The sequence below is a fragment of the Lupinus angustifolius genome, chromosome LG05 (assembly GCF_001865875.1).
Source record: "Lupinus angustifolius cultivar Tanjil chromosome LG05, LupAngTanjil_v1.0, whole genome shotgun sequence".
NCBI classification, from domain to species: Eukaryota; Viridiplantae; Streptophyta; class Magnoliopsida; order Fabales; family Fabaceae; genus Lupinus; species Lupinus angustifolius.
The window spans coordinates 23,332,790-23,351,746 of NC_032013.1; the positions used below are offsets into that span (position 1 = coordinate 23,332,790).

General features: G+C 29.8%; 3 protein-coding genes across 6 annotated transcripts; 1 reads left to right on the forward strand and 2 right to left on the reverse strand.

Annotated features, from left to right (window-relative positions):
• LOC109348218 (EGF domain-specific O-linked N-acetylglucosamine transferase-like) lies at nt 454-2,970 on the reverse strand. Its single transcript, XM_019588515.1, has 3 exons — nt 2,551-2,970; nt 2,383-2,451; nt 454-1,840 (listed from the first exon to the last, which is right to left on the reverse strand). Exons 1-3 carry the CDS (start codon nt 2,768-2,770, stop codon nt 588-590), a joined length of 1,542 nt encoding a protein of 513 aa, XP_019444060.1. The 5' UTR covers nt 2,771-2,970; the 3' UTR covers nt 454-587.
• On the reverse strand, nt 7,837-11,063 carry LOC109348219 (DET1- and DDB1-associated protein 1). Of its 4 annotated transcripts, XM_019588516.1 has the most exons (6): nt 10,971-11,063; nt 10,178-10,195; nt 9,906-10,146; nt 8,641-8,701; nt 8,222-8,283; nt 7,837-8,103 (listed from the first exon to the last, which is right to left on the reverse strand). In XM_019588516.1, the coding sequence occupies exons 3-6, from the start codon at nt 9,987-9,989 to the stop codon at nt 8,029-8,031; spliced, it is 282 nt and encodes a 93-aa protein (XP_019444061.1). In that variant the 5' UTR covers nt 9,990-10,146; nt 10,178-10,195; nt 10,971-11,063; the 3' UTR covers nt 7,837-8,028. The 4 variants fall into 4 exon arrangements, with proteins under 4 accessions (XP_019444061.1, XP_019444062.1, XP_019444063.1 ...); XM_019588517.1 differs by lacking the exon at nt 10,178-10,195 and having other exon boundaries at nt 9,906-9,999; XM_019588518.1 differs by lacking the exons at nt 10,178-10,195; nt 10,971-11,063 and adding an exon at nt 10,494-10,792 and having other exon boundaries at nt 9,906-9,999.
• On the forward strand, nt 13,673-17,397 carry LOC109347219 (transcription initiation factor IIB-like). The gene is made up of 7 exons (XM_019586925.1): nt 13,673-14,079; nt 14,872-14,896; nt 15,369-15,498; nt 15,597-15,726; nt 15,831-15,920; nt 16,510-16,586; nt 17,249-17,397. The coding sequence occupies exons 1-7, from the start codon at nt 13,727-13,729 to the stop codon at nt 17,380-17,382; spliced, it is 939 nt and encodes a 312-aa protein (XP_019442470.1). The 5' UTR covers nt 13,673-13,726; the 3' UTR covers nt 17,383-17,397.

Consider the following 18,957-nt stretch of genomic DNA (forward strand, 5'->3'; position numbering starts at 1 on the left):
TGAAGTTTATTGTGGCTTTATTAAGAGACTTCAATATCTTTCATGTATTCATATGTGACACGATTTATCTATACATATTTATGGAGTGTCAAAATTATTTTTAAAAATAAATACTTTATAAATATGATATTTTCTGAATATTCTTAAAATGCTTTTCCGATACCTCTCCTAAATCTAAACTAGTGAAATTATCACACCTGAACGTTTTAATACAGAGAAAAAACATAATACACAATTATAAGTTAATGGGAGAAACATAATATTTAATATACCAAGTGAAATTATAGAAAAGATAAAACAGTACATGATATATAAAAGAATGGAGAATCGTCTCTCTCCATAATGATGATAAAGAATTAAACTACATCAATAACATTCCTATTTATGGATAATAAGTAATGCCCTTTATGATAATATGATTTTGAGTTTATACTCAAATTCTTTATTTGGAACTTCAGAATAAAAATCATATGTTTTATGAATTTTATGTACATGTTTTATACATATATATCTTAAACATATTATATCCTGTAATTTTCAAGAATATACATATGGACACATCAGATACTCGTATCAGTATTGACACTTCATAGGTGTGGCTTGTGCTTAACATTGATATTTGATTTAGACATTTTGTACTCATAAGCTTGGAGCAACCTTTTTCTGAATCTTCCAAGGTCTAATGTTACATTTTGGCTGTTAAGATAGATCTTCTTAGTGTATTCCCAACCCTTCTTGTTAATGCTTTCAGGGTCTATTAAAATAGGATCATTTTTATCATATTTTTCATATAAAGAACTCTCACTAACTTCAATTTCATAACCAATGTATTTCAAACCAAGCTTCTTTGATGGCTCACCATAATAAGTTTCTGCAGCCCATGTTGTTCCAATAGGAACCACTTGAATGAACACAGAACCAGGTTTCAAGAACAAAAAATGTGTCATTGCAGCACCATGTACTCCAATCATTACATCACTTTTAATCAGAATCCTATAAATTTTTGCCAATTCTGTTTTACTTTCAGGCCTTAAAACTTTAATTTGAAATCCAATGTTTTCTGCCATCTTCATTAGAAGATTCTCATTAGTTATAGCTCTTGATCCACTTCTTGATAGAATAACCAATTTAAGCTTCTTCAATTGATTTTCTCTCAAATTCTCTTGTGCTTCATTTTCGATCCGGCCTCGAATTCGAGGCCTATAGGCTTTATCCAAAATGTTTCTGAAATCAACTATGCTTTTGTTACCCTCCATCAAAGAAGGATCAATAGCTAGCTCATTATGGATTCTAAGACCAATAATAGCTTCTGGAAAACAATGAGTCTTGTTATCTCTTGTAAAATCAATTGTTGGAAAATCTGATAGATGAGAAAGAATGTCTCTATATTTCATGAACCACCAATTATGATATTCAAGGATAACAAACACAACCTTCTTATTGAAATGTTGTGAAGTTATGTATAAGGGTATGATTCCATCATTGAATTCATGATAAACATTTCCAGTGTAGCCACCATTGGAGAAAAACACTGCTGGAACATCATGTTTAACATCACAATCATGAGTAGTATCAAAGTTCACAACACTCTTTGAGATGAGGTTTAGTTCATGAATAGTGTTCATTACACTAGTTTCCCATTTTCTAGTATAAGGTTTGATTTTTTCATGTTGGAGTTGCTTATTTTTTTCACTTTTTCTGGCATCAAAAGTTCTTGAAAAATTGTTTGTGATTCTTGAATTGTAGAGAAAGATTGAAGAGGAAGATGGGTTTGTTCTTATATCACCTTTCATTACACAAATATCAGAACGATAACCACTTCTATCACAACATATAGTTCCTGCATTTACCAAACAAGTATGAAAGATTATTAGGAAAGAATAATATGGAAAATCACAAGGATTTTTTAAGTTAGAAATAAATCTCATAATTTTCAAACATTAATTTTGTTATCTATCAAATAAATGAAGGAAAATCTGTGTGTGATTTCAACCCTTTTCATCATGCTAATAATACTATATGAATGAACATCTAAAACTGAATAATTTGTTTGTTAAAGCTTTCTTTTTACAGAAAAGTGATTGTTTTGATGAAAAAATCACTTCTGTCTGCTGTAACACTTGGTTGGGCTTTTGCTATAAAAGCAAGAATCACTTTTGCAGAATAAAAAACAATATTTTGGAATTATAAAAAAAATAAAAACAAAACTGAATTCAGCATTTTGGGAAGCTATATTTCACAGCTTCCAAAAAACACTTTTGCTGTAATCACTTTTATAGAATCACTTTATTTTTAAGCATGAAACAACAGGCCAAATTAAAAAAAAGAACACTACACAGGAATACAAAAAAAGCTAGAACAAAGGGGAACAAGAACACTTACCTCTAGAAACTGAAGAGCACAAGGGAACAATAACATTTACATCAGTCACATCTTCAGTTCCATTAGAGTCTGAAAAAAAGTTAGAAAATAAGATCATCACACATATAAATAAATATTCACAAACTAATAAAACTAAAAAAATGAAAATTTTCTTCATAAGATACTTACACAAGAGAAATAAGCTGAAAGAAGAGCCAATGAAAAGTGGAGCCAAAACATAACAGAAAGAAAGAAAAGTGATAAGAAACAAAAAGGACAACAAAGTTGGTCTATTTCTCTTGTAGCAAACAGAGTTTGAACAATCCATTACATGGTTCTGTGATTCATCATCTTTGTTTATGAACTCTGAAGCTTTTCTGGATTGATTGAAACGATGGTAGTTAACCATTTTTGTGGTCTAAAGTTAAGATTTTTATCACTTTTATGATAGTAAATACAAAAAGATTCAAATGGGTGCAACCAAATGTGTACTTGAACTTAGTTAAGAACAAGAGGTGGTGATGGGTATTGGCTTCAAAATTATGATTTTTAAGGCATCGAAATGAGAGTTGAAAATGAAGGATTAAAAAAACGTTATATACAATCTTATTCAACCCGTTTCTTTATGGAGATTAAAATAATACATTTCATACACATCATAATATATGGTTATAAAAGAATTTGTTTTTCTATTGTGAAACATTGTAGACACTAAATACTAAATATAATGAAAGAAGATACAATTTTTCTTAATATTTATCTAGTTAGTATAATGGTGTAAGACCTGTAAGACTCTACTAAATCTGTAAAATGATCAAAATGTCAATGATTTGATTCATAGGGAAGAACAATTATATATCCCAAAAGGTATTAGTTATATATCAATAAGATAAGGAGATATCATTAGTAATATAAAAAACAAATGAATAGAATGGTACTCTAAATCCTACAATCTTTTACCTAAAAGTTAGGCGTTGAGACAATGAAGTTTTCAAATTCGTTGTGCCTATCTTTTTCAAAACTTGTAAGTATTAGAAGGTAGTTCCAATTCTTATTATAAACATCGGAACAATGGGGTCTTTTATTTTTCTTTCATTTGTTTGAGTTTCATTCTTAATCAATGTCTTTTACTCCCAAACTAACTCTTAATTATCGGGGTTAGGATCCTCTCTATTAATAAAGAAATAAGTATATAAAAAATAATATAAAAAAATATAAGAATATAACACTTTTATTCTTTAATTATAAAATTTTTATTCTTTGTTACAAGTGTAAAAACAAGAATTTGTGGATCCTGGTTCCCAATTATTGGATTAGTGGCAAGGTTCTCTTCAACTCATACTTGTGTTGAAGTATATCTTATAGTATAGAAAACTCCATCTAGTGAAAGAAATATTCCCTCCCCACTCAAATATAAAAATAAGCTTGAACTAATGTGTGGTTAATTAATTTCACCCCTTATATTATAATCTGATTATCTATGCATTATCAGTATAAAAATATTCATACACACGTTAATATACCATTAACTATTTATTTGTATTATTAATTTAAGAGACAATAATTTTTAAATATAAATAATAGATGACTCACTAAAAGCATACAAAATTTTGAATACAATTTTTAGTATCTTGTATTATTAATATTGTTGAGAGTGATTTGTGAGAAGTTGATATGGGAAGTGGATAGATAACGTATTTCATTTGATTGGAGAAGTTGGTTTCATTCTTCTTCATAGAGGATGTCACACCAACTGTTTATGTTAATGTTTTTTTACTCATCACTTCATTTTTTTAAGAAAATAAAAAGTCATTCTAATTAAAACACTTTTTAAAAAACAATATTTTGTGAGTATAATTTTATCTAGTTATAAACTATTGAGTTTTGTTACAATTGTAGAATAAGTAAATTTTATCCATTTTAAGGGAATGATGGAAGATATGTTATTACGACAGAAATTACATGTCTCAAATAGTGTTCAATATAGGGGACATATAATCTCTATGTCGTTCATATTACTAATTTGAAGTTGAACATTAATACGTGAAATTATTATTTTATTTTTTATTTTTATTTTTTTTTGGTTTCCCACAGGTATTCTCTCACTAGAGGCAATTCTGTCCGAGCCGGGCATATCCACAGGTAAGTGGGGCTAACTCTCCCAACGGGCATTTTTTCCATCCACAAGACTCGAACCCGGGTTCTTGCTTAAGGGGAATCAAGCATGTACCACTTGAACCAACGCCCGTTAGTATACGTGGAATTATTTGATCCATTAGATTACAAATTTTAAATAGAAACCAAAAAATACAACAATATAAAGACAATATAAACTTTATGTCTATTAATAATCTGCATGGATAATTACGGACAAGATAATGATTGACTTTCACTATTTAAGTTATGAATCATGTAGTAACAAGCAACCTTGGGATTGAAACATCTCTTAACAATAATATTATTTTTATGATTGTTTATCAATATAAAAGTACACATTAAATTTACGTCATTATATTTTTATATGGTGTTAAAACAAATATTATTATTAATTTATATTAACTTGATGTACAAAAAAAACATAATCTTGTAACCAGCATGTACTCCAAAAGATAAGAAGCATGCTTCTTCACCAAATAATATTTAAAATTTCAATGAAAATTGACAATTATATATATATATATATATATATATATATATCATGCAAGCCCCACAAAATAAGTTGAATTGTTATTGGTCAATAATGTCAAATATCGTGTATACGTAGATGAAGTATTTGAATGGTAGTTAGAAAAGTTAAGAGTGATTTTTTTATAATATTTCTTAGATTATACTCATACAGGGTTTTACTTACAATTGCCCAATTATACAAACTTTCCATTTTAAATAAGGAGAAAACAAAAACAAGAACATCATTCCGAGTTAACATGATATTTGATATTGAGTGTTTGAAGTTTTCAAATTTTAAGAATGAGTCATGATGTTTGATTTTGTTACAAAATAGTCATTTTCTTTTCAAATATAATACAGAACTTTGAATAATGTATGATTTGGACCTGAATTTAAAACATGTAAAAAAGGGATTATAAATTATATTTTTGCTATGTAATTTTTCATTCAATTTAACCATTATAGACAGGAAAAGCTCAAAACAAGGTTTAAGAATATTAATTTCTGGATATTTTCAAAAGAAGAGACTCAATTTATGTAACACCTCAGTTTTGCCATGCAATGATAACGACTCAGTGGTAAAGTGACTATTTATTTCTGGGGTTATGGGTTCGAGTTGTGGAAGGCTCCCCTTAGAGGGGAATAAAATACTGCAGGAATATTTAAGATTAATATGTAGCATGCTAAGTATATTCATGGGCATGAGAAATTGCATGTTACAATTCATGCCATAGAAAATTAAGAGGGTGTTTATGAACATTTCTTTTTAGAATATTATACTTTCCTTATATAACTTTCCTCACTTCAGCAAGAAGAAAAGAATATATACATAAAAGTCTACACTCCAAGTTAAGAATTATAGGGTTATATTGGATATGCTATATGAAAAATAAAACTAATAAATATGAACAGAATAAGAATAAGGATATATAAATAGAGGTATATAACCTTGATTTTCCAAGTATTTTAAAAAATTAAAATGTAATCACATACCCCACAAAAATCAAAAATCCACCAAGTATTTACAAAAGAATGATATGATGGTATTTTTCAAATTTTAAAAGACTTGTTTTAAGATAATTTCTTTATAATCAAGTTAATATGATTTATATGATATCAATTTGACATTTTACTCCATTTTAAACTAGAATTTGTTAATTACCTACCTTTCAAGTTAAACATCAATCTAGTTTTTAAATTTTATATTATCTAGATTGATGTTTTAATTTAATTTCCTACCTTACAAAAATGTCAATTTAATTTCAAACTTTGAAAATATCAATCAATTGAATCTCTGATAAAAGAAATTAGATTTTATTTAAAGTGAATAACTTCATTAATGATGTGTAACCTTAAAAACGAAATTAGTCATTAATATCAATCTCAAAAGACCAAAAAGAGATGATTATATCAATCCACCCCCATAACTGATATGGATTGTGGTGGGAATTAAAATTGTAAATAAAAGAAAGAAAACATACTACATAAAGAAGTGATTGTATATTTTTATGAAGAAAAAAATGTAAATATTAATAGAGTAAGAGTTTTATAAACTATTAGTCCATTATCTATCATCCATTTTTAATTCATTGTATCAATAAAAATATATCATCTCAATTTTATTTTTGATTCATTGTCATTGGTATAAATATGATATGAGATATAACATATTTTTGTTCACTTTTACATCCCAAACTATATACAGTATGTTAGTGAATAGGGAAATTCATGCAAAAATACAGAAAGCGGCATTCTTCACTTCCTCACACCTTTTTCTTTACTTTTGTCCCTTTACATATAGACATACTTCCAAGTTTCCAATATGTGTCACATGGAAATGTTTTTGTGTATGGAAATCATGCAAATGTTATGCATTGATGGTGTAATTGAACAACCAAATATTCTTATCCCAATGACTATTGTGGTTATTTATAAAGGAGCAAATCTTCATGAACAAGTTAGAATTAAGTACAATTTAGTCATTTCCAAAAGTTTTGAAGGAAGCTTTCCAAATTCCAACACTTCCTTGACTTGTGAAGAGGTTGACATATGTATACTCTAAATGACATTCTTTTTGCATTGGTAAGGCATATTCTTGGAAATGTGGCTAATAATACTTCTCAAATTTACACAAAGGGGTATGGAGAGAGATAATGAAAACAAGAGCTTCAAAATGCTCAAATCATTATGTGGAAGTAATGAAAACAAGTAATTATCTTTCCATTCTATCCCTTCCTTTTCACTTTGGTTTCATTATGTTCCATTTCATTCCATTTGCTTTAAACTCTCAAACATAAGAGTGAGTCCATGACTAACAAGACGTTCGTCTCACTAGATTTTAGGATGACTAAAATGTCAATGATTTTATTTCTTGTGAAGAGTTAAAACTTATGAAGATAGGACCCAAAAACCCCATCAATGAGTAGAGTTAGAAGTTAGAACATATCAATATAAACCCTTTTCTAACCCAGTGCACCTCTGTCATAATTATCATTCTTTGTAATGAATGAAAGTATCAAACTTTGTTGCTAAATGGATACATTTATTTGCAGTTTTGCCCAACAGAGAAAATAGTCATTTATGTTTAAACAAAATACTTGAGCATGAAGGAGGCTTGAATTTCAAATGCATTGATAAACAAAGTACCAGGCTATTAAGCATGTGAATAAAAGTGGAAACATCAAGAACTATTTTTTGTATCTAACAAATTAAGCAGAAAATTATGGCACAAAACATATTCCAGAATTCAAAAGATATGCATCATTTTCACATAAACAGCTGTGAAGTGCAAAGCAAGGCACATAAAAATACAGTAAGAGTATAACATTTTCATTAACTTGTAAAGTTTTATGGGATTACAAGACTTCAGATTTACATACTCCAAATCTGTACCTGACAAAATAGACTTTCCAAACATAGAACTCTTGTTTCTAAAATGAAATTATATATTTGAAAAGTAGCTCATACGATCCGATTGATCCGATTGGTCAATTAAACATGTCAAGTGGAGACCCTGGGTAGTTTACATCCATGCTCTGGTAAAAGATTATCAGATGCTGCTCTTTTCGGTTTCAACTGCAATGAGAATGATCATTTGCAGCTATTAGATTCTTGTGTTGAAATGGGTGGGTGTAGGTATGTGTACAAGCTTGTGCATAGCTAAATGCACCAAAATATAGAGTTTAAGACTAACCTTGTCCTCGGCACGCTGATAAATATGTCTTAGAAGGATATTTTTGGCTTCTGTCGTTATCACTGTCAAAAGAATTTTCATTAGTAAACCCTCAAATGAAAAGCACTAGTAACCCTATACATGGAAACAGAAAAGCCATTGAGTTTGACAGAAAATGTGGAGTGTATGTCTATGTCAAAATAAAAACTGTAACCGATATTGATCATCTTTCGGTCTTTCCTCATTTTCTCGCTTTCATGATAAGCTATACTTTACATCTTTAAGTAACAGATTCAATGCATCCAGTTTGGGTACTCCTCCAAGACATGATTAAGGGAGTAATCCAAAGAAAAGATACATTTGCGAAGCTCGAAAAGATTATCAATCAACTAAGAACGGGAAAGCATTACTACGAATAAGAAGAAAGTTCTGTTCACTACCTTGATCAGGTGGTGGAAGGGTCTTGTTGTGAGTAGGATGGTAAGTGGCTGGTGTCATTTTCTGCATGGGAATAGAAGTTTCATATTAAGAAAGCAAATGGAAATATATGATTACGTGATCTATCATACACTAATGAACAAAAAGAGCAAAAACAGTGACCCATGCAGTATCTTCAATTCTTTATCTTTGGAATCATATTGTCATATTTTTACAATCATACACACTCAAGTCAAATGCAATTGATTGGGCGATCATTTTTCGTATTGATAACAGTGTCAAAGAAGTGGCACATAACACAAAGCAAGAACTCTGTACATATCGTGTACGCAAACTTTTACGCTTCAGAAAAGGTATCAAATGAACTCCATCTTTTGCTTGCAATTTCATACATTAAAATAGTTAACAGGACAACTTATGCAAGTTCAAAGAAAGGACAAGAACAATTAAATTCATCAGTGGTAAAAATTGTGAAGACAACTACATTTCGCGTTACGCTATCATGGAAACTGAAATGGCTAAAAGATACAAAGACATCTTTATACTGTAAAGGGGAAAGTAAGTGTTATTCTAGTGTTTCAATTAAATTCTTCTTTTAATGAAGAATTACTCAAACATAAGTCTTACATGCAAAGAAATAAAAGGAAAAATAAATCATCCCATTCTTGAAAAGTTTAAAACTTACAATTCCTTTCTGGTTCTTTAGGGAAAAAATTCACGAAAATACAGAGAGAAAAAACTAAACAGCAAAGCAATTATTGCAATGAAAAGGAGATCTTCCCAGAGACAATGCTGCATATAACAATATGCTAAAGAGTTCAACCTTGGGCTCAAAAAGTTTCTTCACACTATTAGTCTATTACTTTTATCTGTATTATGAATTATAATTATTCAAGTCAAACTAACAATTACAGTGTCACAAGATACTTCTCCATGTTAACTCTAAAGCCTAAAGATCGCAATATCAGATTCCCCCGATTTGAAAAGTGGGACTCAAATAATTGTTTTCACCTAGAAGACGGTCTTATTTTGATGGTTAACAATTTAACATAACCAAATTTGTACTAAAGGAAAAAGGGGTTAGAAAAAAAATCATTCCTCGTCTCACAAAAATTACAACAAGAATATATGTAATGAATAGTACTAACACGAAAACTAAGTATTCAATTACCAATCAATTCTAATTTTTGCATACTACAAGGAGTTCCACCAGGATTGTTAAATACTTACAATTTGATTTACTTAAAAAAAAACAACTTCAACTTACAGAAGAACTAGAAGGATCCGAGGGTCGATGCTGACTGAAGTTGTGAGGGTCATACGATGGCAAATTCTGGAGCATGGACTCCATAAAGTACTGGCTATTGCTCCAAATTTCAGATAGACAGATTAGCAGCACGAAGAAAGCGGAATTTTAAGAACACAACACACAGCACTCCACACCAAAAGCAGGTGTTGCAAGTAGTTTATTGAACTTCAAATGCACTCAGTCATCATATTAAAAACCACTTTTCCTTCTCCTAATTCCAAACTCCTAACCTATTCTGAATTGATAAACTGCAATTTATAAAAAGGGGATAAGAGACTTTTCAATTTACATTGCATAACATGGATCAGTGAAATCAATTAGTATTATTATTATTATTGGTACTACAAGGGTATCCCTCACCCTTTTAGGTAAAGAACTAATCATTTTTGGGTTGTATGACTATCCCTCCCAACCACTGCCGCTCCCAGAAATCGAACGCTTGACCTTTTGGTCATCCTGGGATCTAGCAGAGTCTTGGACAACTAGACCAACACCTTGTTGGTATTATTATTATTTTGAGAAAATACCCTAAAATTAGAGACCTACAAATCCCAGAAACAAGTAACTTCACAGTGAATGAAAAATCACAAATTTATGAACAATTAAATGATCAAAGAAGATTATTAGAATCCAATATGCACCATCAATTCATCACCAAATTCACATTAACAACCAAAGCCAAATGATATAAGCAGGTAACATATAATCATAAATAAACAAATCCACTATACCCAATTTGCAAATCATGAAAATAATAGAGAGGAAAACAAGAACATTGAGAGAAAAAAATGAAATTAGTTGAATGAAGTAAAACCAGACATATGAAATCCTTTTAGGACAAGAACATGGTACTGAAAAACCCAAAACAAAAAAAGAATATTTTGATATGTTAGAAATGAGACAAGTATAGATAGAGCATGTTTTTGAGATCTCTGTGAAGGTGATGAAGTTCTTAGCATAGATATAAAGTATGAAAATGGCACCAAATTCTATAGAAACTGGTTTGTTACAAAATCCACATACCTGTAATACAGAATCCACCTTATACTCTTCTATTCACCGCTATACTCTCTCTTATCAACACACCAACTTTTATTTTTTTCATTCTTTGGTCGAGTATTTAGTAATGGTGTTATAAGTTTTTCCATTTCTCATGTATTTATTCCTATTACATTATTATTGGCATACATTTTTTTATATTACCTTATGAAACTAATCATTCAAAGTATATTCCTAACAAGTGTTACTTACTATTATCGATTTTCTAAACTATTAGTCTTAGACTCTTAATCGATAGTCTATTTGAAGAGATTTAATAAAACTTTACATCACTACACCAATATTTTAATATTTGTCTACTCTTCTTATAAATAATTGGTGATGATCTATCCATCATATAATTGCATGTATATTACACTTGTTTAAGTATTTTTTGCAATAATTTTGTAACTAAAGACTTTTATTTTTGAAAATAGCAATTAGTTACCATTGGTAATTTTTTATACCAAATATAAGTTTATGCTAAATTGAGTGAAAAATATCAATTTAGATCAAATTGTGCGTAAATTAAATTAGATTTAATATATATATATATATATATATATATATATATATTTTGACATTATTAGCAAATCATATACCATTGATTCATTAACTACTATTGATTCTCAAGCAAATGTAATACAAATCAATGATAGATGATGTGCTGACAGTGTAAAAAACTTTACACTGTTAGTGCAGAAATTTTAAACTCAATTAAATTTTAATTTTAGTAATATCATTTCAATTTCAGTCTACATAATAATTACGATAAGTTTGTCTAGTAGTATAAGCTCTCATTAGATTTCAGAATGACTAAAATATCAATAACTCGATTCCTGATAGCAACATTTGTTGAAATGAGTAAACATACACTCCAAAATAGATTAATTCCTTACCGTGAATGATATTCTTGATAGTTCAAAAACTACCCACTTCAATTGATATTATTTGACTGGTTTTCCCTTATTTTATTTTGCTTTTTAATTACTTATAATTATTCAAAATTAAAAACACAATCGATTTAAATACCATCCTTGATTATTACCCACTATTTCGACCTTATTTTATTTCTCTTTCTAATATTTACATTTAGTTTATTTATAAGAAGCGAATGTTTCACATTCTCACTTTTTTCCCTTCGAATCTTCTTGAAGTTTTAGTGATTGCTACTACCTCAATAAATAGTAACTAATATATTCCTAATTTTCAATACATGTATATTACATTCTTCTTTCTAGCAACTTTCCTTCTTCTATGGATCGAGTTTAATATTTTTTTTAATAAATTAAAGTTGGATAAGTAGGTTCATACTCCATGCCACATTTTAAACTCATATCCACATAATTATAATTCATATTTATTACTTCAATATTTTTTTTTGTATTTTGATATTTTAAAAACTTAATTCACATTTATATTATTTTTGAGTTTTCATATTATCTATACCTCATGACATAAACACGTAAACCAATATTTGTAACTATAGTGTATTGAGAAAAAATGTGTAGGTTAACTGTGTATAACATTACATTATTCAATATTCATATTTAATTATCATTAAATTTTAAAAAATAATTCAAATAAATGATGGAAAATATAATAACTGTATATAAAATTTTACATTATCAATGTATAGATATTACACTTTAATGTATTATCTATATATTATCAATGTAAAGATTTATACATAATTAATGCACCATTCAAGATTCATTTTATTATATTTAAGAGTTAATGATAATTAAATAAATGAATAATATATAGATAATGTGAAAAAACTCATACAATATCACTTCATACATTTTATAATGCAGCTAATTCCCATTTGATGTTTTCTGTTATCCATATTTATCAAACATTTATCATCTTACTAATTATCTATGTATTGCTATAAATGGAATTATTGATGCTAAGGGCATAAATAGAAAATCAACTATTAATGTTTTTTGAACTTTTAAATGAACAAGGAAATATAAAAAATCTACAAATGGGAAAATATTGGTCAATAAAAGGGTATTTTTTGTGCAACAATATCCTTATTTATTTCAACTATATCTTTATTTTCATTCCATAATCCTCTATTTCTATTTCATTGTAGGTTCCCGTACTTATAAAAAAATTAGTTTCTAATATGGATTACATGATTAATTTGGTCAAATTACATGAAACTTTTATATCATTTAATAAACTATTTGACTATATATAATCTTTGAAATGGAATGGAGAATACTTATATAAGTCGCATGTATTTATTAGGATCAAAACAAACTTTATAACTTTATGAGATCTACAAAGATATTAACAAGATTCTCATATTTAGAGCCAAATTTAAATTAACAATCTTATAAATCAACTACTTTTAATAAAATGTGGTCGAGTAAAGTAAATAATAATAATAATATCCATCTTAGTTGATATATGATAAAATTCTTTGAACATATCAAAGGAAGTTTGATCCTTGTTCTATTTGCATAGAAAAGACGTTTGATCCTATTACAATATGATAAAAAAAATGATAGATAGACACAAAACTTATTTTAATAATCTCACATCTATGAAAATGACATGACTTTGTTAAACCAATATTCAAACCACTTTTCTTTGTAACTTCCACTCCTATAAATACCGAACACGAACACTCTTCCTTTCTCATCAATTCATCGTTTTCAGCTCAAAAAACACAACTAACAAAACAAACACTCATAACCGAAAAAACAATGAAACAATAAACGACAAGAATGTCTGACGCGTTTTGCAGCGACTGCAAGCGCCAAACGGAGGTCGTTTTGGACTACTCAGCGGGTGATACAGTGTGTTCAGAATGTGGACTCGTTCTTGAATCTCACACCATTGATGAAAAATCTGAGTGGAGAAAATTCGCTAATGAATCAGGTGATAATGATCCTGTTCGTGTTGGTGCTCCTTCTAATCCTCTTCTCACTGACGGTGGTCTTTCCATTCTCATTGCCAAGCCTAATGGCGGCGCCGCTGATTTTCTCTCCTCCTCGCTTGGCCGCTGGGAGACACGTGGAGCTAACCCTGATCGTGGCTTCATTCTTGCGTTTAAAACCATTGCTACCATGTCTGATAGGTATTCAACTTAATTATGTGTTTTTTGGACCAGATATTTTCTCTTATAACTCTCACTCGTTAGAAGATATAAACTTAATTTATATTTGATTCATGTTTTATTTTTCTGGCGGATGAGAAGCAAATGGTATAAACTTTGGGACAGAAGATGTGACTCATTGTGTGTGTTTAGGATTTTAATTCAATTTCATGATGAATCTTATCAATGGTGATAATGTACTGAGTGTATAAAATATTTACACCTATACTTAATGAGTTGGAAATGGAATAAATTTTATTGAATGAAAATGTTGTGTATCTTTAAGCAAATGCAAATTTAGGTAGTCAATGAATACTGACATGAGTGTGGGTAGCTATTGAGGTATTTGCATTTACTTGAGTATCTATTTTAGTTGTACAAATAAGAGATAAAATGTATTCAGATATTTATATACTGTCATTGTATCATCCATCATTTATGTTTAATTATCATCGACTCTTCAACAAAAAAAGAAGAGTAATACAAATGAATAGTAAATGATGTAATAACTGTGTATAAGTCTTCACACTAATAGTGCATAGTTATTACTCTCATAAAATAATAGAGTTTTTTGTTATTTGTCTTTGGTCATTCAGTTGTGGTGGTGCTGAAATGGTGGACTATGAGGTCATTTAGTGTTTGGGTATTTATGATTGGAGAGTGGAAAGCTTTATATGGATGTCATTTGTGGCTTAATGAAATGTGATTAGTTGCCATCCTTTTCTAAAGTGAAAAAATTGAGAATTTGACTGATTCTGCTGTATAAAATTTCAGGTTGGGACTCGTTGCAACCATCAAGGTATGGAGTGTTCTCATGTCGGATATAGCTTCCTTACTCCCATATCTTTTTAATCGTTACAGGATAAATTTCATGAACCTGCATATATGTGTATGCATTGCATATGTCACTGATTCTAGACGCCGAAGTTCAAACACTAAGTGTGTGTTTGAGAGGGTGCTTCTCGGCAAACGTGTATTCGATCATTGCAAACACTCAAACAAACATGCACTAAATCAAACACAAATATTCTTTCATGAAAACTATATGAATGGTGTAAAATTTGTCCATTTAAGTTCGCATGACTAGAAGGTGGTGGCATTTGTTTGGGCATGCTGTTTAAACAAGGATCTTCAATGTTTATATGCATCACATTGTGTCAATTGCACCTTGGAACTGTTGTTTTAGTTTTGCTTTCTTATCTTCAACTTCAGTTTTCATGTGAAGTTAGTATTTGTACTTCTATTACGTCGCTTTTGCATTTGATTTGAAGGATCGGGCCAATGAGATATATAAGCGGGTTGAAGATCAGAAGTCTAGCCGAGGAAGAAATCAGGATGCACTCTTGGCTGCTTGCCTCTACATTGCTTGTCGCCAAGAAGACAAGGCACGCACTGTAAAGGGTACTAGTACTGACTATGATTCTTTTAAAATATCGATGCTTCCCGATTTATCTTTTACTGTATGAATGAGCTTCCCTAAATCTATGGATTTCAAATAGAAATTTGCACTGTCGCCAATGGAGCCACAAAGAAGGAAATTGGCCGAGCAAAAGAATACATAGTGAAACAACTTGGTCTGGAGAAGGGTCAATCTGTGGAGATGGGAACAATACATGCAGGGGACTTTATGGATAGTTTTTTCTATTGACTCTCTTGCTATCTTAATCAATGAGTGAGCTTACTAACATAAGTCTTATTTTTGTTTTGCTAACATTTGTTCACCTCAACTCTCAGAGGCGATTTTGTTCTAATCTTGGTATGAATAACCAAGCTGTTAAAGCCGCCCAGGAATCTGTTCAGAAATCAGAGGAATTTGATATCAGGTAAATCGTTGTTCGTCCCGTATTTCCTAGAGATTACAAAATAGATGCCCACTTTAAGAGTTTAGCTTGTCATATTGTTTGCCTTTTCATACTAACATAAGATATATGCCAACTGTTATTGTTGATTATGAATTCAAAAACCTGTTGCCTTTGTGTTTTACATGATATGCACTCTGCACTTGTGTGAGAAGGGGATGCTGTGACATGTGTGAGAGAAGTACAAACTCTTAGGAGTGTGTTTTTGTGATCTGAAGACTCCAGTAATACACGAGGATATCGTTGAGGGCTGTGTAAATTTGACGTCGAATTTAAACTCCTTCTTTAATTATGAATAAGGAAAAAGGTGACTATGTTTAGAACTTCTGTTTGGACTCGTATTCACTTGTATCCATGTTACACATGCAACTGGATCACCGGTGATCGTATAATTTCTGACGAGGACTTTTGAAGTGCATAATTATTCCATTGTCTTTGGCACAAATCCATTCTCACTTTTATAGGTTTCATTATCATAATCTTGTAGTCTATTCTACCCCATCTTCAGATTATATTTTGATGATTGATACTAACAACATCTTTGACATGCCAGGAGGAGTCCCATATCAATTGCTGCAGCAGTTATCTACATCATAACTCAGCTTTCATATGACAAAAAACCTCTTAAAGGTTTGTGCCTCTTCTTAGAGAGTAGCATGAGATTTGGATACATGAAATATGTTGAATTTTAAGTTTGGATCTAAAAAAATATTTGTGATGTAGCTGTTTTACTATACCAGTTAGCTACGGTGTTGTTGCATATATATATATATATATATATATATATAGAGTGAGACTCTTCTCAAGTAATGGAGAAATAAGTGATTTTTCCTTTGTATTTTAAGGGTAAAAGTGTAATATCATTTTGAATAAAAAGGACTTAAATGTCAATGTGTGTTACTTTTTCTTGACTTTTACACAACACTTTTCTCTCCATTAATGGAGACGACTCTCACTCATATACAGGAGATCACTCAAGTGAGAACTATTCTCATATACTGTTTTACTATACCAGTTAGCTACTGTGTTATTATTGCATACATGACTCAAATGAAAACAATTCTCATATAAAAACTATGAAAACAGTAAATCTGAGTCTTACAAACAATGATGGATGATTAAGATTAAAAGTTAGTTATTGGTCACATGATAGTCATGTACATGTATCTTTTAATCTTCTGTTCTGATAAGATCCAACGGTCGAGTTATTTCTCACGTGAGTATCTCCCTCTATATTGAATGAAACCCCATTTACAAAGATGGACATAAACTGACTTATTGTGTTGGTGCAGACATATCAGTTGCCACAGGAGTTGCAGAAGGAACCATTAGGAACTCATACAAGGATCTTTATCCCAATGTTTCAAAAATAATACCAAACTGGTACGCAATGGAAGCTGATTTGAAGAACCTTTGCAGCCCTTGACATTTGTAAAATAAAATTATATACATGTATTAATAGTGTAAAGATTCATAAACAGTCGGTATTTATATTCATTTGAAAATGAATAAATGAATAGTGGATAATACAACGACAATATAAAAAATTCTTACATTGTTAGTATATACATTTTTTTTTTCTTGCGGTCGGATGCACCATGCATATTGGCTCAACCTCTCAAATTGAGTATTCTAGGGGAGAGGGCACCATTTTTATATAAATTGCTCATCTTGATGAAATGATTTATGTTGTTAGAAGTGTTTAAATAAAATTGTCTATGTTGTAATTAGTTATATACATAGGTGGCCGTAAACTCAGAGAAAAGACGAAAGCCGTGTTATTATCAATAACTAACATAAAACTTTGTCAAACTTATGATGATATGAAGCCTTCTTAATATTGTTGCGACCTCTTGAATTGAACCCTCGAATATGTTTAAAGATCTTGAAATGATTTTCCATTTCTGAGGAGAATTCACAAAACTCCGTTTCCATCGAGAATTGAATGGAGTTTTCCGGTATCGACCGGAGAATCTAAAGGAGACATTGAGTCTTGATATGGACTGGCTAGTTAAACTTCAAACTCCTCCTCACTAGAATATAACTAAGCATTATTTACAAGTCAATAGTCATTTTGATTCTTAATATTATTATTCATCACTTTAGTCTCGGGGATAAAAATTATATGTTGAACTCTTGAAAGTTTATCTCATCAATCAATATATTCCTTCCTCATAGACTAAATTATTTTTTGGGACTGATATGTAAGTTTCTCAGAAATTAAACTAGTAAATGACTACATTGTCATGCCAAAATGAAAACACAACATTTTGTTGTTTTCAGATACATAAAGAAATTTGTAATATTTGTTAATATAAATATTCATATATAATTAATACATCATTTATTATTCATTTATATTTCACATATTTAAAAATGAATAATGTCATTTTCTCTTTTTTCCTCCCATTTATATTTCCTACATATTCTTACTAGATGGAGAAATAAATCTATAATGAAGGTAGTGTCTGCATATTAATACTGTTCCAATGGCGTCATATGCATGACCACTACTTGTTTAACTTTAGTAGCCACCAATGGCGGCATATCCTTCTAAACAACATTTGGGTCCTATCATCACTTCATCACTACAACTTGTCTTGCCCCACCTCCTTTACCACATCATCATTCTCAACATATTATGCATCACTATACAAATCTTAATTCAGAAAAATATATGTACCGACTTGAATGTGTAAGAATTCTTTACATTATCATTGTATTATTTATCATTCATTTTCGTTCATTATTAACTCTTAAAAAATAAAAATAATGCAAATAAACGATAAATGATATACTGATTATATATAAATCTTTACACCATCAATATATACATATTATACTTGAAATGTAACCCTATCTATTATCATGTTTAAGAATTGATTTATCAATCATTATCTAGCTATAGATATATTTTATGGGAGGTAATTATATGAGTCAAAATCATCTTAAATATAATAAAGTTAGCTATTAGTGGATTTTTTTTCCTTCATATTATCAA

Bases quoted from the DNA above. Each gene is read 5' to 3' on its own strand.
- LOC109348218 (XM_019588515.1), bottom strand. From the start codon at position 2,770: ATGGTTAACTACCATCGTTTCAATCAATCCAGAAAAGCTTCAGAGTTC. The intron at 2,452-2,550 runs GTAAGTATCTTA...ACTTTTTTTCAG, and splicing joins TTTCAGCTTATTTCTCTTGT to ACTCTAATGGAACTGAAGAT. The intron at 1,841-2,382 runs GTAAGTGTTCTT...TGGTAAATGCAG, and splicing joins GTGCTCTTCAGTTTCTAGAG to GAACTATATGTTGTGATAGA.
- LOC109348219 (XM_019588517.1), bottom strand. From the start codon at position 9,989: ATGGAGTCCATGCTCCAGAATTTGCCATCGTATGACCCTCACAACTTC. The intron at 8,702-9,905 runs GTAAGTTGAAGT...ATTCCCATGCAG, and splicing joins CGGATCCTTCTAGTTCTTCT to AAAATGACACCAGCCACTTA. The intron at 8,284-8,640 runs GTAGTGAACAGA...TTCTTTTGACAG, and splicing joins CCTTCCACCACCTGATCAAG to TGATAACGACAGAAGCCAAA.
- LOC109347219 (XM_019586925.1), top strand. From the start codon at position 13,727: ATGTCTGACGCGTTTTGCAGCGACTGCAAGCGCCAAACGGAGGTCGTT. The intron at 14,080-14,871 runs GTATTCAACTTA...ATAAAATTTCAG, and splicing joins ATTGCTACCATGTCTGATAG to GTTGGGACTCGTTGCAACCA. The intron at 15,921-16,509 runs GTAAATCGTTGT...TTGACATGCCAG, and splicing joins TCAGAGGAATTTGATATCAG to GAGGAGTCCCATATCAATTG.